The 21,198-nt window shown below is 47.6% G+C and overlaps 1 protein-coding gene across 1 annotated transcript in view; it reads left to right on the forward strand.

Annotated features, from left to right (window-relative positions):
* cd276 (CD276 molecule) overlaps nt 1-21,198 on the forward strand; it is a 201,351-nt gene that overhangs the window by 127,804 nt on the left and 52,349 nt on the right. Inside the window, exon 6 of the mRNA XM_079497831.1 lies at nt 6,357-6,401. Coding sequence (XP_079353957.1) covers nt 6,357-6,401 — 45 coding nt within the window. The remainder of the gene's footprint in view (nt 1-6,356; nt 6,402-21,198) is intronic.

Consider the following 21,198-nt stretch of genomic DNA (forward strand, 5'->3'; position numbering starts at 1 on the left):
TCAGAACTAAAGCCTGCACCCGACGAAACCACGTTCACCCCCACGGCTCCCGGACTGTACTGTAAGTATCCAAAAATACAAATACTTGAGTAAAGCACAGACAGCTGGTATCAGCTGTGTGAGAGAGGCTGCGTGACCTCATGTGTTGACCCTGGCCATGATGAGTTAATTCATGCTGAAATGTAGAGGCCCACCGTCGTCCCCCACGACGATGAGATGCAAATATCTCAAATCCCAAGGGATGCAAATAATGTCCGGTAAGCAACTGTTCTTACACTACATCAGAAGTCTAGGCTGGTCAATGCATGGAATACCAGGGGATGAATTTGTGCCCCAGTTCTTCAGCCCTGCCTATAGGAGCAGCAGCCTCAAGGGATTTGGGCAGGAGGGGGTGGGGGGTAGAGTCTCTTTTAACCCATTTTGGACTGAGGTCGATTAAAAAAAAGGCTTCTAAATCCTAATAGTTTTCTGAAAAACCCATGTCAGTTGTGCTCAACCTTTTTCATGTCAAGGACCCCCAGAATTATCTCTATTGGGCCACGGACCCCCATCTGAAAATATGTAGTTCCAGGGACCCCCCCCCCCCAGAAGCCAATATTTTAGTTAAAAATGTTCGCTCTGGAAATATATATATACAAAGATTTGCGCCACATTTTCACGACTTTTCAAAAATAGCAGACGTACAAGCTCGTAGCTTGTAGATCTGCTATTTTTCAATAGCTAAAGTATAACATAATGCTTAGTTAGAACACCAAAAGGGGTTCCCGCCCAGAATGGCTTAAAGACAACTGGTCAGAGGTACAGAGTATCCGTGGGGTCCGCTGAGCGAGCGCTGCTGACTGAAGCGCTCAGGCTACATTTGACCAAGACAAAGTGGTCATCGTCCACACAGTAGATGAGATTTCACACAGAATGGACCCTATGCTCATCGTACTATACCTCCTGAAAATGTACTGTTTGGTCACTTTATTTGCTCGCCTCGGTCCGCGAGGGACTTGGATCACAGACGTGTGTGTGTGTGTGTGTGTGTGTGTGTGTGTGTGTGTGTGTGTGTGTGTGTGTGTGTGTGTGTGTGTGTGTGTGTGTGTGTGAGTGTGAGTGTGAGTGAGAGAGAGAGAGAGAAATAAGGCTTGATTAGGGCTTAATTTAATTAAGTTAACATGTTTATTTTGTACCTATCAAAGAGTTATTTGTGCATGACGCTGTGGTATGATCAATTTATGATTAATTTACAACAACAACAAAATCACACCTGTGTGAAGTGAGGGGCGCTCTTATCATCGTACATCATGTTTGAAACAACATTCATGATGGCGCCGCCCATGCTGACTGCTGAGGACAGGAGTGATCTGATCACGGATCACCCATACTCACGGCTGCTCTGCATGTGGGGTGCCCACGCTCATAGGGGGCCTGGGGGTCCGCCCACACCCTGGGGGTGCCCACGCTCATAGGGGGCCTGGGGGTCCGCCCACGCTCATAGGGGGCCTGGGGGTCCGCCCATGCTCATAGGGGGCCTGGGGGTCCGCCCACGCTCATAGGGGGCCTGGGGGTCCGCCCACACCCTGGGGGTGCCCACGCTCATAGGGGGCCTGGGGGTCCGCCCATGCTCATAGGGGGCCTGGGGGTCCGCCCACGCTCATAGGGGGCCTGGGGGTCCGCCCACGCTCATAGGGCGCCTGGGGGTCCGCCCACACCCTGGGGGTGCCCACGCTCATAGGGGGCCTGGGGGTCCGCCGCGGGGTCCGGACCTCCATGAACGCGTTCGGGACAACGGCCCGGTTCCAACGATCTTCCCCTTGATCTAAACGGTGGATTGAGATAAGGGCTATGGTGGGAGGTGGCCGAGCAACGAGTTACGAGTTAACTGACCAATAAATCCTCCCACTTGACTTACAGATTTCATCAGGCACTGCAGATACAGTCCTGTACGTCCCTCGTCACCTACACACCGTCTCCAAGGGCAGATGCGTCCTGATTGAATCACACGCTCATCTAAATGTCAAATGAGCTCATTTTGTACAGTGGGCCTGGATAGGTCAGGTCACTGCAGAGGTCACTGGCCGCATATCGTCGCTGTCGGATGAAAACTTGTATGTCCAAAAACATAACGTTTTTTATCCCTCGATTTTTGTAACCCATTTTTGAGGGTCTCTGTGTGTTTGTGTGAATTATATAGTGATGAGTTGATTGGCTGATCACCTCATAGCAATGATTTGATTGGCTGAGTAAAGTACATATTATTCAGAATAAAAAGTGACAGCAGAAAAGTGACGACGCAAATTGCGATTGGCCGGAATGTGATGATGCGTGATGATGCTCAGAGTGTGTTGCATTGTGACACATGCTCAGCTCGTCGATGGTCTGTTTTAGACAAAGTTTGACAGATTTGAGATACTTTTACTTTGGTATAAAGTATATTTTGAGGCTTTTATCTTTCTCGTCTCTTTCTTGGGGCTGCGCCACCGGGGCCAATGTAATTACGTTATTACATTACTGTCCAATACTGGATGGGGGGGCACAACAAACCTATGAACCTATACGTGTACCTTTACTCAAGTAATACGTTTAACCCATTTTGGGCGGGAACCCCTTTTGGTGTTAGCATTATGCTATGCTTTAGCTATTGAAAAATAGCAGATCTACAAGCTCATACGAACGACTGACATAGAAACATAGCTTTTTCAGAAAACTGTCAGGATGTAGAAGACATTTTTAGAATCTGATCTCAGGTCAAAATGGGTTAACACACGCTGGTATTGCTACTTTAAAAACAATTCTACCACCACTGGGCAATAATCAAACTTGGAGTCCAATAGTAAGGCACTAAGGTATGACGGATGGAAACAAAACAGCCGCACCAATCTCTGATGTCTAGAGGGCTTGTAAAGTGACAAAGAGTGCATCCGAAGAAAGATGTTCCTCGCACTCCAACCACCAAATTAGGGAACCAACAACAGGCTGATCCAGTGCTAGAAACTTGGAAGACCTGGAAGTTGGAGCACACAGATATCAGGCAATAACTTTGATGGAGTTTTCGTCCTCTACTAAAGCGTGCCAGTTGCCGTGTCGAACGTTGCGAAGTTCGCTAGTGCCGACTCAGCCCCGTCCGAGTTGCAACCCGATGCAAACTGCACAGAATAGTAAATTATTACCTCCCCCCAAGGCAATGCCAACACCGAGCAATATTTCCCACCACTGAGCAAAGCTGGGCAGTGCTATCCTTCTGAATTCATAAGAAGATCAAAGAACACATAGGTCTACATGCATAGGACATGTCAGGTCTTTGCAGGATGCAAAACGTCTCGCATGTGACTGTATAGCGTTACAAAGAGATATCGTGTCTTATCATTTTTACGTTTATATATGTGATGTATGCCATGCTTTTGTTATTGCTTAATGTAAGTCGCTCTGGATTAAGAGCGTCTGCTAAATGCCTAAATTGTAAATTGTAAATTGTAAATTGTAAAACAGACACAGTCATAATGTAAATGACAACACGCCTACGGCAGTGACAGGCTAGCGTAAACATACCGTATATGTTTAGATTTGCTCCACTGAGCAACTCAAATAATGGGAATATAAATGGTAAACATAAGCCGGTTGTGTCTTGCAGGGGAGTTCTTTCTCATTACTCCTGCCTGGTCATGTGCGTCATGAACTACAACACTGCTTCTCAATGTGGGTTCTGTGGACCTCCAGCGGTCCAAATGGAACCAAATGGAACCTTAACCCATTTAGGCCTGACGTCGAAAAGATGTATTTTTAAAATGTCTTTTTTTCTGAAAAACCTCATGTTTCTATATCCATGGTGCACAATATTTCATGTCAAGGACCCCAAAGATTATATGTAATATGCCTCCGGCCCCCATCTGAAAATATGTTGTTCCAGGGACCCTCTCCCCAGAAGCAAAGATTTGAGTTAAAAACGTCTGAAAAAAGAAATATTCCAAATGTGTGCCACATTTTCACGATTTTTCAAAAATAGCAGACCTACAAGCTCGTAGCTATGAGCTTGTAGATCTGCTATTTTTCAATAGCTAAATTATAACATAATGTTTAAAACACCAAAAGGGGTTCCCGCGCAAAATGGGTTAAGGTCCTTACATTTATTTCGTTTTTTAATCGAAAGGAGGTCCATGTGGCCTAATGTTATATTGTCTCTGTCAGGTGGAAACCTCATACAGTATGTGACTTTTGCGTGGCAATATAAAGAGTTACTTTCCACCCACTGTTGCATGAAGCTCTCATGGACATCATTCTGGATGTTTTGTGAAGCTCTCATGGACACCATTCTGGATGTTTTGTGAAGCTCTCATGGACACCATTCTGGATGTTTTGTGAAGCTCTCATGGACACCATTCTGGATGTTTTGTGCCAGCGTTCATAGCTTAGAAGTCAGTGTGTTATACCGTTGTACTGCATCCATCCATCTTCAACCGCTTATCCGTAGTCGGGTCGCGGGGGCAACAGCTCCACCAGAGTGCTCCAGACTTCCCTCTCCAGAGCAACATTAGTGACTTCCTCCTGGGGGATTCCGAGACGTTCCCAGGCCAGTGAGTCGATGTGTTTCCTTCAACTGCGCCTTGGTCCGCCCCGGGGTCTCCTCCCAGTGGGCCGTGATCCTTGGTCTGCCCCGGGGTCTCCTCCCAGTGGGCCGTGATCCTTGGTCTGCCCCGGGGTCTCCTCCCAGTGGGACGTGGTCCTTGGTCTGCCCCAGGGTCTCCTCCCAGTGGGACGTGATCCTTGGTCTGCCCCAGGGTCTCCTCCCAGTGGGACGTGCCTCGAGAACCTCCCTAGGGAGGCGCCCGAGAGGCATCCTAACCAGATGCCCCGAACCACCTCAGCTGGCTCCTTTCCAGGCGAAGGAGCAGCGGTTCTACTCCGAGTCTCTCTCGTTGTACTGCAAGTTTAGTGAACGTTGGAAAGGATCGTGCAGTGTGCACTCACTGCACTGTGGAAGTCACAGTTCTCTTTGCAACAACAACTACATCCACTTGGCTCTGGACTGAAAGAGAAAATGCTGATGCTCAAATGTGACCTTATGAAATGAATCCCACCAAAGGAAAAAAATAAAATACATTTTATACCAAATGATCGTTTTGAGTGGGCTGCCTTAACCCATTTTGACCTGAGATCAGATTCTAAAAATGTCTTCTACATCCTGACAGTTTTCTGAAAAAGCTATGTTTCTATGTCAGTCGTACCTACAAGCTCGTAGCGCGCCACTCGGTGAGCTTGTAGATCTGCTTTTTTTCAATAGCTAAAGCATAACATAATGCTAACACCAAAAGGGGTTCCCGCCCAACATGGGATAAATAGATGGGCATGCCATGCAAAGGCAGGCAAACGCCAGGGCTCGGAATGAATCACTCTGAGAAATGATAACCTGTGGGCATATGCATACGCTGTGTGTTTGCAAAAAAAAATAATCTGAATTCAGAATAGCACTGAGGAAACTGAGGAGACTCGGAGAGAGAGAATGGTGTGGGCAGATTTATAAACCATTTAGGCCTGACCTCAAAATTTAAAAAAGAATCTTCTAAATCCTCCAGTTTTCTGAAAAAATATTTTCACGATTTTTCAAAAATAGCAGACCTACAAGCTTGTAGCGAGCCACTCGGTGGCGTGCTACGAGCTTGTAGATCTGCTATTTTTCAATAGCTAAATTATAACATAATGTTTAAAACACCAAAAGGGGTTCCTCCCGCCCAAAATGGGATAAGCATATACTGTATATTTTTTAAATCCAATCTTGGGAAACTTTTCGGCACATGTTTTCTCTGCTGTAATTATGAGGAGTTTTTCCCTCTTTAATTTCCCTCGAGGATTAGGATTTTTTTTGGGTCAAAGTGAAGTAAAATTGCGGCAGACAGACATATATAGGGGATGCAGCATTGTGTTGCCTTGACATTTAATTTTGTTAATAATATCGGTTTAATCTATGCAAGCCCCTATACGTGTCAAACACTAAATGCTGGCTCTCAAGACCAATTGCAGTGATGGTGGTGTCATAAAATTCAAATCAGCCACTTGGTCTCTTCTGTAGCAAGCCTGTGTGTGCCTGTGTGGTGCGTGTGTGGTGCGTGCGTGCGTGCGTTCGTGTGTGTGTGTGAATGAATCTCAGTTTTTTTTGGATATATTTAGCGTTGTGGCTATTGTTAGCTGCTGCACACACATTCACAACAACATCCGGTCCATCGGTAAAAGTGGTCCGGGCGCTATAAACGATGGGCACATTTTATTAATGGATTAAATAGACCCGGGCCCTCAAGGTGTTAACAGGAAAATGTTTATGAACCACAGGTCTAATGCCACCACCCCCCCCCCCCCCCCCCCCTCTTTTCACCCCGCAGCTGAAGAAGCCAAGGAGCTAAAGGAGGAAGAGGAGTCAAAAACAGGTCAGCCAATGCACATCTGTTGGCCTCTGTTAGCCTGTGTTTTAGCCAGAAGTGCTGACCAGCTGCCTATGGGTGCTTCTGCTGCTATGGGACTATTGGGAGCTCATTTGAAGTCTGGGCTACTTTTAAAAGCTGAAATGAATTTATACTGGTGGTGCCTTCACTGTGCTCAGTGCTCAGACCTCTATAAGAACTCTGTTCTGTGTGGAGTCTGCATGTTCCCCCCGTGTCCCCTAGGGTAGGTACCATAACAATAAAATGCAGTAATCCTGTTCTCTAAACTGCCATTCCTGGCCAGTCGGGACTGATGGAGGTGAAAGGAACTGGTTGGAATAACGTGATCCTTCCACACGCTACATCCAACCGGGGAAACTCTCCCCCTGTCAGGTGAAAATAAGCAGCTTGGACTCCTCATGCAGTGAAGGAAGTATGAGGTCAGTCCGTTGCTCTCCCCATGCAGTTTGGCAGAGAGAGTGTAGCGTACTGGATTACCTTAGATCATTGACAGTGGGTGAAAAAATGGGGTTAATTACAAAACCGTGGGTTTTCAAAGTAAAAATAAAATCACACCTGTGTGAACTGAGTGGTTGCAACTCCGTGTGGGGGTCCCCGGTGGGTCCCCAGAACATCCAGACCCGCAGGAACGCGCCCAGGGTGCCAGCCCGGTTCCGGCGAGCCGCCCTGCGTCCAAAACGGTCTAGAAATGACAGAGTTACTGTGTGAGGGAATTAGCATTTAGCAGACACCTCTCCCTCTCTCTGTCTCTGTCTCTGTCTCTGTCTCTGTCTCTGTCTCGCTCTCTCTGTAATTAGGAGGCAACAGTGCAACACTATCTCTCTCTCTCTGTTTCTAGCACAACAGCGCCACTTTTGCCCCTACTGGTACTTTAAACATAGGGACGGACAGGTACGTGGACATAGGGACATTGCTGTTCCTTGGAGTGGTTAATTGCACCACTCAAAAACACCACTGGGTCCTTTTCACTGAGAACTTGGTGTTTCAAGCATTCTGTTCTACTTTAGCTATTGAAATAGCTAAAGTATAGCAGATATACAAGCTCGTAGCGCGCCACCGAGTGGCGCACTACGAACTTGTAGGTCTGCTATTTTTGAAAAGTTGTGAAAATGTGGCGCAAATCTTTGAATATATATTTCAGAGCGAACATTTTTAACTAAAATATTGGCTTCTGGGGGGTCCCTGAAACTACATATTTTGAGATGGGGGTCCGTGGTAACCTGACTCCACCATCTGGCGGAGTCAGGTTAGGTCTGTGGCCCAATAGAGATAATTCTGGGGGTCCTTGACATGAAAAAGGTTGAGGACCACTGACATAGAAACATGAGTTTTTCAGAAAAATGTTAGGATTTAGAAGACAATTTTAGAACCTGATCTCAGGTCAAAATGGGTTAAGGATGCAAAAAATATATAATCATTTTACCATTAAGGTAAAGTGGGGCAAAGCCAGGAAGGCATACAAAAATACAAGAATTCATTCTGAACTTGTTGCAGGTTCATAATGGACTTCTTGCGTAGGCCAGATAAAAATGACAGAATTGAGGCTGCTAGAAACAAAACAGCATAATATGCGGTTTTTCACCGTCGGCGATGGAGATCATATCGTGGACTTTTCTGAGGTGAAGTGTTGTTTTGCAGACATTGCTCATGTGGTTATCGGAACTTAGATCACTATCCAAAGACAACTAGATCTCTGTGGTTTTGGGCTTTACGAATTTGTTAATTCTTTCATTTCCAATAACAGGGACCTTTGTCTTGTCTTTGTTTAACTGCAGGGAACTGATAGACTTGTGCAGCACCAGGTATTGATTTATTGATAAGCTCTTGGAAGTGCAACTCCCAGGATTCAAATCTGGGTCTCCCATGAGAGAAGAGACGCTGAAGCAGTATTCATTTTTGGTTTAGTCTTAGTCTTTTGAATAACACACAATTTAGTCTTAGTCCTATAGTCTTCTGAAATGGTTTAGTCTTAGATTAGTCTGAGTTGACATATCGAAATCTTAGTCTTAATTCAATGTAAATATTTCCAGAAAAGATTTAGTCTTACTTAGTCTTTTGAATAACACACCATTTTAGTCTTAAAGGTTTCATGACATTAATTTTCCCCAGAGTTAGTGTCAAAGTAGCCTGGAACTCACCTATGCTTTTTATGGCATAGGCAGCTCCCGGCAGGATCCGCCAGGAGAAACTATGCGCAGCTGCGCGACATGAGACTAATTACTTAGAGCGACAGAGAGAGAGAGGAGTGTGTGTGTGTGTGTACATGTGTGCGTGTGTGTGTCAATTTAACAAAGGTGCAGACGATCAGAAATCAGCAGAGAGTGAGCGATGTTTGCGCTACTCTATGCCGAATTGAAGTGGACTCGGACCCAGACTTTTATTTTCTCCCTGGAAATAAAAACGTCTGGGTTTTCGAGGCTACCGCTATAAGAGGGAGATGTCCCCCTCGTGCTGGGGGAGATATTAGGCTTTTGGTCTCCACGCAGAGGCTCTGAGCCACCCTGCTACAGAGGCTCTGAGCCACCCTGCTACAGAGGCTCTGAGCCACCCTGCTACAGAAGAGGCTCTGAGCCACCCTGCTACAGGAGGCTCTGAGCCACCCTGCTACAGAGGCTCTGAGCCACCCTGCTACAGAAGAGGCTCTGAGCCCCCCTGCTACAGGAGGCTCTGAGCCACCCTGCTACAGAGGCTCTGAGCCACCCTGCTACAGAGGCTCTGAGCCACCCTGCTACAGGAGGCTCTGAGCCACCCTGCTACAGAGGCTCTGAGCCACCCTGCTACAGAGGCTCTGAGCCACCCTGCTACAGAGGCTCTGAGCCACCCTGCTACAGAGGCTCTGAGCCACCCTGCTACAGAGGCTCTGAGCCACCCTGCTACAGAGGCTCTGAGCCACCCTGCTACAGAGGCTCTGAGCCACCCTGCTACAGAGGCTCTGAGCCACCCTGCTACAGAAGAGGCTCTGAGCCACCCTGCTACAGGAGGCTCTGAGCCACCCTGCTACAGAGGCTCTGAGCCACCCTGCTACAGAGGCTCTGAGCCACCCTGCTACAGAGGCTCTGAGCCACCCTGCTACAGAGGCTCTGAGCCACCCTGCTACAGAGGCTCTGAGCCACCCTGCTACAGAAGCAGAGGCTCTGAGCCACCCTGCTACAGAAGCAGAGGCTCTGAGCCACCCTGCTACAGAAGCAGAGGCTCTGAGCCACCCTGCTACAGAAGCAGAGGCTCTGAGCCACCCTGCTACAGAGGCTCTGAGCCACCCTGCTACAGAAGCAGAGGCTCTGAGCCACCCTGCTACAGAAGCAGAGGCTCTGAGCCACCCTGCTACAGAGGCTCTGAGCCACCCTGCTACAGAAGCAGAGGCTCTGAGCCACCCTGCTACAGAGGCTCTGAGCCACCCTGCTACAGAGGCTCTGAGCCACCCTGCTACAGAGGCTCTGAGCCACCCTGCTACAGAGGCTCTGAGCCACCCTGCTACAGAGGCTCTGAGCCACCCTGCTACAGAAGCAGAGGCTCTGAGCCACCCTGCTACAGAGGCTCTGAGCCACCCTGCTACAGAGGCTCTGAGCCACCCTGCTACAGAAGCATAGAGATTAAATAAGCTCAATGATAGAGACTGTGAGGGGCTACACTTTAACCACTTTAAGCTTATTTTACACTTTTCGATAAAGACAATGATAAATCTGAAATAGGTTTCTCTTTTGGGAGAGTCGCCTGGCACAGAATATTCTCAGATGGGGGTCTGGTGGCCAAATAGTCACACCATTTTGGGGGCGGGAACCCCTCTGTGTTTTAAACATTATGTTACAATTTAGTTATTGAAAAATAGCAGATCTACAAGCTCATAGCGCTACGAGCTTGTAGGTCTGCTATTTTTGAAAAGTCGTTAAAATGTGGCGCAAATCATTGAATATATATTTCAGAGCGAACATTTTTAACTCAAATATTTGCTTCTGGGGGGGGGGGGGTCCCTGGAACTACATATTTTGAGATGGGGGTCCGTGGCCCAATAGAGGTAATTCTGGGGGTCCTTGACATGAAAAAGGTTTAGCACCACTGACATAGAAACATGGGTTTTTCCGAAAAAAAAATAGGATTTTTAAGCCTTTTTTTTTTAATCGACCTCAGTCCAAAATGGGTTAATTTGCCACCGAGTGGCACGCTACGAGCTTGTAGGTCTGCTATTTTTTGAAAAATCGTGAAAATATGGCACAAATCTTTGGATATATATTCTTTCAGAGCCAACGTTTTTAACTCAAATCTTTGCTTCTGAGGGGTTCCTGGAACAACATATTTTCAGATGGGGGTCGGAGGCCAATTACATATAATTTCTGGGGTCCTTGACATGGAATATTGAGCACCGCTGATACAGAAACATGAGGTTTTTCAGAAATTTGTCATAATTTAGAAGACATTTTTAAAATTTCGACGTCAGGCCTAAATGGGTTAATTGTTTACTTTGCCTCCAGTCATCCAATACAATGAAGGCGAAGGCTGTGGGTTGGCGTTGGAAAGGCATTACTGGGCTGTCTGCAGTGTTAGAAACAGACACGTTTTACTGGGGAGACTACACAGAAACCTGCGTGGGCTCCAGTACTGGGGAGACTACACAGAAACCTGCGTGGGCTCCAGTACTGGGGAGACTACACAGAAACCTGCGTGGGCTCCAGGAGGGAGACTACACAGAAACCTGCGTGGGCTCCAGGAGGGAGACTACACAGAAACCTGCGTGGGCTCCAGGAGACTACACAGAAACCTGCGTGGGCTCCAGGAGACTACACAGAAACCTGCGTGGGCTCCAGGAGACTACACAGAAACCTGCGTGGGCTCCAGGAGACTACACAGAAACCTGCGTGGGCTCCAGGAGACTACACAGAAACCTGCGTGGGCTCCAGGAGGAGACTACACAGAAACCTGCGTGGGCTCCAGGAGACTACACAGAAACCTGCGTGGGCTCCAGGAGACTACACAGAAACCTGCGTGGGCTCCAGGAGACTACACAGAAACCTGCGTGGGCTCCAGGAGGAGACTACACAGAAACCTGCGTGGGCTCCAGGAGACTACACAGAAACCTGCGTGGGCTCCAGGAGGAGACTACACAGAAACCTGCGTGGGCTCCAGGAGACTACACAGAAACCTGCGTGGGCTCCAGGAGACTACACAGAAACCTGCGTGGGCTCCAGTAGGAGACGACACAGAAACCTGCGTGGGCTCCAGTAGGAGACTACACAGAAACCTGCGTGGGCTCCAGTAGGAGACTACACAGAAACCTGCGTGGGCTCCAGGAGGAGACTACACAGAAACCTGCGTGGGCTCCAGGAGGAGACTACACAGAAACCTGCGTGGGCTCCAGTAGGAGACTACACAGAAACCTGCATGGGCTCCAGGAGACTACACAGAAACCTGCGTGGGCTCCAGGAGGAGACTACACAGAAACCTGCGTGGGCTCCAGTAGGAGACTACACAGAAACCTGCGTGGGCTCCAGGAGGAGACTACACAGAAACCTGCGTGGGCTCCAGGAGACTACACAGAAACCTGCATGGGCTCCAGGAGGAGACTACACAGAAACCTGCATGGGCTCCAGGAGACTACACAGAAACCTGCGTGGGCTCCAGGAGACTACATAGAAACCTGCGTGGGCTCCAGGAGACTACACAGAAACCTGCGTGGGCTCCAGGAGACTACACAGAAACCTGCGTGGGCTCCAGGAGACTACACAGAAACCTGCGTGGGCTCCAGGAGGAGACGACACAGAAACCTGCGTGGGCTCCAGGAGACTACACAGAAACCTGCGTGGGCTCCAGGAGACTACACAGAAACCTGCGTGGGCTCCAGGAGACTACACAGAAACCTGCGTGGGCTCCAGGAGGAGACTACACAGAAACCTGCGTGGGCTCCAGGAGACTACACAGAAACCTGCGTGGGCTCCAGGAGACGACACAGAAACCTGCGTGGGCTCCAGGAGACTACACAGAAACCTGCGTGGGCTCCAGGAGACTACACAGAAACCTGCGTGGGCTCCAGGAGACTACACAGAAACCTGCGTGGGCTCCAGGAGACTACACAGAAACCTGCGTGGGCTCCAGGAGACTACACAGAAACCTGCGTGGGCTCCAGGAGACTACACAGAAACCTGCGTGGGCTCCAGGAGGAGACTACACAGAAACCTGCGTGGGCTCCAGGAGACTACACAGAAACCTGCGTGGGCTCCAGGAGACTACACAGAAACCTGCGTGGGCTCCAGGAGACTACACAGAAACCTGCGTGGGCTCCAGGAGGAGACTACACAGAAACCTGCGTGGGCTCCAGGAGACTACACAGAAACCTGCGTGGGCTCCAGTAGGAGACTACACAGAAACCTGCGTGGGCTCCAGGAGACTACACAGAAACCTGCGTGGGCTCCAGTAGGAGACTACACAGAAACCTGCGTGGGCTCCAGGAGACTACACAGAAACCTGCGTGGGCTCCAGGAGACTACACAGAAACCTGCGTGGGCTCCAGTAGGAGACTACACAGAGACCTGCGTGGGCTCCAGGAGACTACACAGAGACCTGCGTGGGCTCCAGGAGACTACACAGAAACCTGCGTGGGCTCCAGTAGGAGACTACACAGAAACCTGCGTGGGCTCCAGTAGGAGACTACACAGAAACCTGCGTGGGCTCCAGGAGACTACACAGAAACCTGCGTGGGCTCCAGGAGACTACACAGAGACCTGCGTGGGCTCCAGGAGACTACACAGAAACCTGCGTGGGCTCCAGTAGGAGACTACACAGAAACCTGCGTGGGCTCCAGTAGGAGACTACACAGAGACCTGCGTGGGCTCCAGGAGGAGACTACACAGAAACCTGCGTGGGCTCCAGGAGACTACACAGAAACCTGCGTGGGCTCCAGGAGACTACACAGAAACCTGCGTGGGCTCCAGTAGGAGACTACACAGAAACCTGTGTGGGCTCCAGGAGGAGACTACACAGAAACCTGCGTGGGCTCCAGGAGGAGACTACACAGAAACCTGCGTGGGCTCCAGGAGACTACACAGAGACCTGCGTGGGCTCCAGGAGGAGACTACACAGAAACCTGCGTGGGCTCCAGGAGACGACACAGAAACCTGCGTGGGCTCCAGGAGGAGACTACACAGAAACCTGCGTGGGCTCCAGGAGACTACACAGAAACCTGCGTGGGCTCCAGGAGACTACACAGAAACCTGCGTGGGCTCCAGGAGACTACACAGAAACCTGCGTGGGCTCCAGGAGACTACACAGAAACCTGCATGGGCTCCAGGAGACTACACAGAAACCTGCGTGGGCTCCAGGAGACTACACAGAAACCTGCGTGGGCTCCAGGAGACTACACAGAAACCTGCGTGGGCTCCAGTAGGGAGACTACACAGAAACCTGTGTGGGCTCCAGGAGACGACACAGAAACCTGCGTGGGCTCCAGGAGGAGACTACACAGAAACCTGCGTGGGCTCCAGGAGACTACACAGAAACCTGCGTGGGCTCCAGGAGGAGACGACACAGAAACCTGCGTGGGCTCCAGGAGACTACACAGAAACCTGCGTGGGCTCCAGGAGACTACACAGAAACCTGCGTGGGCTCCAGGAGACTACACAGAAACCTGCGTGGGCTCCAGGAGACTACACAGAAACCTGCATGGGCTCCAGGAGACGACACAGAAACCTGCGTGGGCTCCAGGAGGAGACTACACAGAAACCTGCATGGGCTCCAGGAGACTACACAGAAACCTGCGTGGGCTCCAGTACACATTCAAAGCCAATATGATCCTGTAATAGAGAAATATGGCTTCATCTATTATTCTCTGTCTGGGGAAAAATGTAACACGTTGCCCATTTTCACATTGGATCTTTTTAGAAAGAGGAATTCACATTTACTTCACGAAGCTTGTAAACTCTGTTGAGCTTCCTTAATCTAAGACTCACCTTAGGGCGGCTGTGGCTCAGGAGGTAGAGCAGGTCGTCCAATGATCCCTGGGTTAGCGGTTTGAATCCCGGCTCCTCCTCCTGTCCACATGTCGAAGTGTCCATGGGCAAGACACTGAACCCTACATTGCCTCCAATGAGTCGGTCGGTGTGAGCTCGCCACCATTGGTGTGTGAATGTGGGAAGTGAGGACGCTGACGTCGACTGTTCGCCGCTTCACCTCCCAATGTATGTATGAATGAATGCAATGAACGCTTTGAGCACTTGGAAAAGCGCTATAAAAATGCAATTCATTAAAAAAATGCAATTCATCACCTTTCTTTATGGATATAGGCTTTTTTACTTTCCATGCCACGTTGCCGGATGAGAATGAAGCTCACACAAATGTCAGAAATGCTGAGAGAGATGCGGTTCCGGTCTTAATAATGTACAATTTTGAGGTGTTGATACTTGAGTATTTCCATTTCTTCATAGTGCTTAACATACCACTTCTTAGACAGAGGCAAATATTGTACTTTTTTTTACACTAAATTTGTTTGACATCTTTAGTTTCTAGTTACTTTATCAGATTAATCATACAACACCCCTAAATTCTATCCTTAACCCATTTTGGGCGGGAACCCCTTTTGGTGTTTTAAGCATTATGTTACACTTTAGCTATTGAAAAATAGCAGATCTACAAGCTCTATGAACTTGTAGGTCTGCTATTTTTGAAAAATCTTGAAAATGTCGCACAATTTTTTGAATATATATTCTTTCAGGGCGAATGTGTTTTACTCAAATCTTTGCTTCTGGGGTTCCTGGAACAACATATTTTCAGATGCGGGCCGGCAGGCAAATTACATATCATTTATGGGGTCCTTGACATGAAATATTGAGCACCACTGATATAGAAACATAGGTATTTCAGAAAACTGTCAGAATTTAGAATACATTTTTTAAATGTTGACGTCAGGCCTAAATGGGTTAAGGTATTTGAAAATAGCCAATCTACAAGCTCACTTCTATCTATTTTCAAACAAATTGCACACATTTTGAAATAATTCAAACACTTCTACTTTTGCTACTTTAAAAGGTATATTCAGTGATTTGACTTAATTCAAATATCACTTATTTTTTCTTTTTTTCTGGATAATCCTCCCTACTATAGAGTGTGCTGACCATATAAGGAGTTCCTTCCTGTCCCCAGTGAGCCCCTGGGGTCAAAAAACCCTAGTTTCAGTTTTGGTGGCGGGTGGCAAAACCTTAATCCAATCAGGATGAGTGGGGCCTTCCTCCAATAATGATCGAGTGGGGGCGGGCCTAGGTGCACATGCTTTTGGCCTGTTGCACTTCCCCCCACTGTAGAGCGTGCATGTGCACATTTTGTTACCGGGGCGGACTGGGTGGTTTTCCAAATTACCCAAATCACTGAATGCTACTTTAAGTAACTACACTGATTCTGAATACACTTTTACTTGTAACAGACTATTTCTACATTGTGGTATTTATACCTTTACTTCAGTACTTCTCCAGTAGTTCTGGTCCACATCAATCAAATCAAAATCAAATCCAACTTTATTTATAGAGCACATTTACAAAGACCAGAAGGTCAACCAAAGTGCTGTACACGATCATACTGTATAACAAGCATACAATCAACATCGAAACACAAGTATTTAGACAGGTTAATTAGGTCAAACAACATCGAATGCCAGGGAGAAAAGATGTGTTTTAAGCAAAGACTTAAAAGCCTCTAAATGCAAGCCTGGCTAATAAGCCAGACTCAAATCACACTGTCGTGTGGTATTTGAGTCTGGAGATGCTGTGTATGGATCTTGTTTCCCGGGGGGCGGGTTCAAACATTTTCTCTTTGACGCAATTGGTCAGAGCTACTGTCAGTCAAAGGTCTCAAGCATTGAACGTCACTGTACCAAAGCCCGCCCATATTGCATACCGTGTCCCGATTGGCCACACCAGTTCTCTGGTGTAGGAAATGGGCGTACAATTGAGCCTCTCCAGACCGTAATCCGCCGGCAGGCAATTTTTTTTTTGCCAACGGCTGATTCGGTCTGGCTTATTAGCCAGGCTATCTAAATGCCACATAGACATATAAAGGTAGACACTTCTTCCGGCTCTGGGGCGCGTGTCAAAGATTTCCAGAGAATCCTAGCGAAGCATAGCAGAAGCATCGTGTGCATAATGGAAGTCCCGGAAAAGACGCGCGCTGTGATTGGCCAGTAGTCAGTTGAGTGAAAGCGACAGACATGGAGGAGTCGCATGAGTGACGTCACTTGGGCAGCGACGCAGCGTGCCTTCATCGCTTCCCGGGAGTTCCGCTTGACTTCCTGCCTTCAATGGAGAGACACGTTGCTCCAATGAAATGCAGCGGCTGATGAGGCGTCTATATTTTTGAGGGGCGCTAGCCCCTCCTATATACACAGGTTTAATGTTTGTCTTTAGTTCAATGTTTGTTTTGTAAACGCCATGGACAATGAAGGGGAAATTTACGTCATAATGGAACTCATTACGTCATATTGTCTCTTTATTGTTAATGGCATTTAATGTTTGTGTTGGCACCGTTTGTTTTACATCACCATTACATCACCTAATCAACATGAGTTAGACTTTAATATTAGCGCCCCTCACTCTATGCTGGTCCATTTATTTATCGGAAGAAAAATACTTTTAGTTACTCCACTGCGCCCTCTACAGATATTGCGAAGAGAAAATCCCATTGACAAGATTTTTCCTTCCGGTGAAAAAAATTAAAATTTTCTGGCCAAAAAGTGCATTTTATACGTGTGGTGGGGGGCTCAGAGTGCGTTCACCGCGGAAAGTAGACTTTCTTCATAACAAAACCGTCTTTGTATTGGCGAGTAGCGAAATGGATCTTTTTGTTTCAGCAGAAGTGGAGAGGCTGGTCTGCATTTCATGCACATCACCGATGCAACAGCGGAGTAATATTATGCGAACACTGTGCGCCCGCCGCTGTGCAGGGGCCTGTTTTAACCCATTTAGGCCTGACGTCGACATTTAAAAAAATGTCTTCAAAATCCTGACAGTTTTCTGAAAAACCTTATGTTTCTGTATCAGTCGGTGCTCGATATTTCATGTCAAGGACCCCAAAAATATATGTAATCGGCCGCCGACGCCCAACTGAAAATATGTTTTTCCAGGAACCTCCTTCCGCAGAAGCAAAGATTTGAGTTAAAATGTTTACTCTGTAATAATATATATTCAAAGATTTGAGTTAAAATGTTTACTCTGTAATAATATATATATTCAAAGATTTGCGCCCCATTTTCGCGATTTTTCAAAAATAGCAGATATGAGCTTGTAGATCTGCTATTTTTCAATAGCTAAAGTATAACATAATGCTTAGATAGAACACCAAAAGGGGGTTCCCGCCCAAAATGGGTTAATTAGTGATCTTGGGGTTATCCGGTGACCCATATCTACTAATAATGGAGGCATCATGGCTGCTCTATTTACATATGTTTAGGCGTTAATGTGTGACTGCTGGGAGGAATTCATGCAGGGGAAAAAAAGAAAAGAAAATGCAGTGGCTCAAGTGTGGTACAGTATAAGAGACCTCGTTTGGTGTACGTGTGCAACAATTAAAACCCATTTACCGCTAGCATTAATTCATCTCTCGATTGCGTACTGCCAGGGTTTTATCGCGCGTAACACTTACTTTGAAGAGCCAAATATCCGTAATTCTGTGTTCCTGTGACAAACTGATGTGTGTGGTGTCTTCACCCGGTTGTTGTTCTCTCGGTCGATGGTGGATAAAGCCGACCGCGGGTATCACAGCGCCTGCTACAGGCCATTGAAAACGCCAGAAACTGCCCCCGCAATGTCGTTTCTGAGATACAGGGCTTTTAATTCAGGGCTTAGAATGGAAGTGGAAAGAGTAGGTTCTCGTGTTCCATGTGTTCGGCGGCAGGAGGGTTAATTAATATATAACTAAGCCATTTAATTGAATATAAAACAAGCCCAAATTGATTAAATCAATTCAGGACTTGTAGTACCTTTTTTAATGCCTAAACAAAATGAAATGAAGTGAAAAAGCATTACTGCATCAAAAGTACACACTAGACCAGGGGTGGGCTACTTTGACAATGGAGAGGGCCACTGTATTTCCACACTCACTCCAGAGGGCCACTGTATTTCCACACTCTCACCAGAGGGCCACTGTATTTCCACACTCACTCCAGAGGGCCACTGTATTTCCACACTCACTCCAGAGGGCCACTGTATTTCCACACTCACTCCAGAGGGGCACTGTATTTCCACACTCTCACCAGAGGGCCACTGTATTTCCACACTCACACCAGAGGGCCACTGTATTTCCACACTCACTCCAGAGGGCCACTGTATTTCCACACTCTCACCAGAGGGCCACTGTATTTCCACACTCACTCCAGAGGGCCACTGTATTTCCACACTCTCACCAGAGGGCCACTGTATTTCCACACTCACACCAGAGGGCCACTGTATTTCCACACTCACTCCAGAGGGCCACTGTATTTCCACACTCACTCCAGAGGGCCACTGTATTTCCACACTCACTCCAGAGGGGCACTGTATTTCCACACTCACACCAGAGGGCCACTGTATTTCCACACTCACTCCAGAGGGCACTGTATTTCCACACTCACACCAGAGGGCCACTGTATTTCCACACTCACTCCAGAGGGCCACTGTATTTCCACACTCACTCCAGAGGGCCACTGTATTTCCACACTCACTCCAGAGGGGCACTGTATTTCCACACTCTCACCAGAGGGCCACTGTATTTCCACACTCACACCAGAGGGCCACTGTATTTCCACACTCACTCCAGAGGGCCACTGTATTTCCACACTCTCACCAGAGGGCCACTGTATTTCCACACTCACTCCAGAGGGCCACTGTATTTCCACACTCTCACCAGAGGGCCACTGTATTTCCACACTCACACCAGAGGGCCACTGTATTTCCACACTCACTCCAGAGGGCCACTGTATTTCCACACTCACTCCAGAGGGCCACTGTATTTCCACACTCACTCCAGAGGGGCACTGTATTTCCACACTCACACCAGAGGGCCACTGTATTTCCACACTCACTCCAGAGGGCACTGTATTTCCACACTCACACCAGAGGGCCACTGTATTTCCACACTCACTCCAGAGGGCCACTGTATTTCCACACTCACTCCAGAGGGCCACTGTATTTCCACACTCACTCCAGAGGGGCACTGTATTTCCACACTCTCACCAGAGGGCCACTGTATTTCCACACTCACACCAGAGGGCCACTGTATTTCCACACTCACTCCAGAGGGCCACTGTATTTCCACACTCTCACCAGAGGGCCACTGTATTTCCACACTCACTCCAGAGGGCCACTGTATTTCCACACTCTCACCAGAGGGCCACTGTATTTCCACACTCACACCAGAGGGCCACTGTATTTCCACACTCACTCCAGAGGGCCACTGTATTTCCACACTCACTCCAGAGGGCCACTGTATTTCCACACTCACTCCAGAGGGGCACTGTATTTCCACACTCACACCAGAGGGCCACTGTATTTCCACACTCACTCCAGAGGGCCACTGTATTTCCACACTCACTCCAGAGGGCACTGTATTTCCACACTCACACCAGAGGGCCACTGTATTTCCACACTCACTCCAGAGGGCCACTGTATTTCCACACTCACTCCAGAGGGGCCACATTGCATATTACTGTCGTAGCAAAAATAGCCGATCTATTCAAGCTCAAAACGCGTCGCAGTGTGACACGTTTTGAGCTTGTAGATCAGCTATTTTTTCTATATTTGAATTGAAATCCTAATTTACTTTTTGCTATTTTTGAATTGGAATCCTGAAAAGTCACCTTTTTTATTTAATTCCAAATGCATTTAGTTATGTTAGCTTTGTGAACTAAATACAAATACAATTTTAATACTAGTAATTAGCTGAAATCAATAATATATCAGTATTCTGATATTAACCTGAGGGCCGCCAGGGGCCCATGTTATGCACTAGACTATAAAAACTGGCATTGGCCAAATTGTGAAATAATAATAAGGGGCGCCTGTGGCTCAAGAGGTAGAGCAGGTCGTCCAATGATCCATGGGTCGGCGGTTCGAATCCCGGCTCCTCCTGTCTACATGTCGAAGTGTCCTTGGGCAAGACACTGAACCCCAAATTGCTCCCGATGTGCTGGTTGGTACCTTGCATGGCTTCCGCCGCAATCAGTGTATGAATGGGTGAATGTAATGCACAATCTATGTAAAGCGCCTTGGATAAAGGCTATATAAATGCACCATTTACCATTTAATTATAATAATAATAATATAATTGGTAAATATTAGAAAATACCCAATCGGGGCATTGTGAGCTTGTGAAATCTGCTAATTTCACAATATTGATCTGTGGGAACTGAGTCAAACTAAATGTAATGCGTCAGAAGTGCTTGTCAGGGTGTAGAGTTCAAATCAGATTATGTTGAGGACCTGCACTGCCCTAGACGGTATAATGAATATAAAATAGATCTATTATGATGCCATGTTGTTTTAGATGCTGTAGTGTAGTGTCACGGTTCAAGACAGGCTGTACGTGTTGGACCCAAAGCACAGACAAAGGGCAGAGTACGAGGCAGACACAGGGCAGGTCGAGTGCAAGGGGGTTTATTAAACCATTTTGACCTGAGATCAGATTCTAAAAATCTCTTCTACATCCTGACAGTTTTCTGAAAAAGCTATGTTTCTATGTCAGTCGTTCTTCGATTTTTCAAAAATAGCAGACCTGTTCCAACATCATTGCCACGTTTTGTTTTGGTTTCCATTTTATTTGTTTTGTTAGAAAAATAAAC

The sequence above is a fragment of the Electrona antarctica genome (genome assembly GCF_951216825.1).
Source record: "Electrona antarctica genome assembly, chromosome: 3".
Classification (NCBI taxonomy): Eukaryota; Metazoa; Chordata; class Actinopteri; order Myctophiformes; family Myctophidae; genus Electrona; species Electrona antarctica.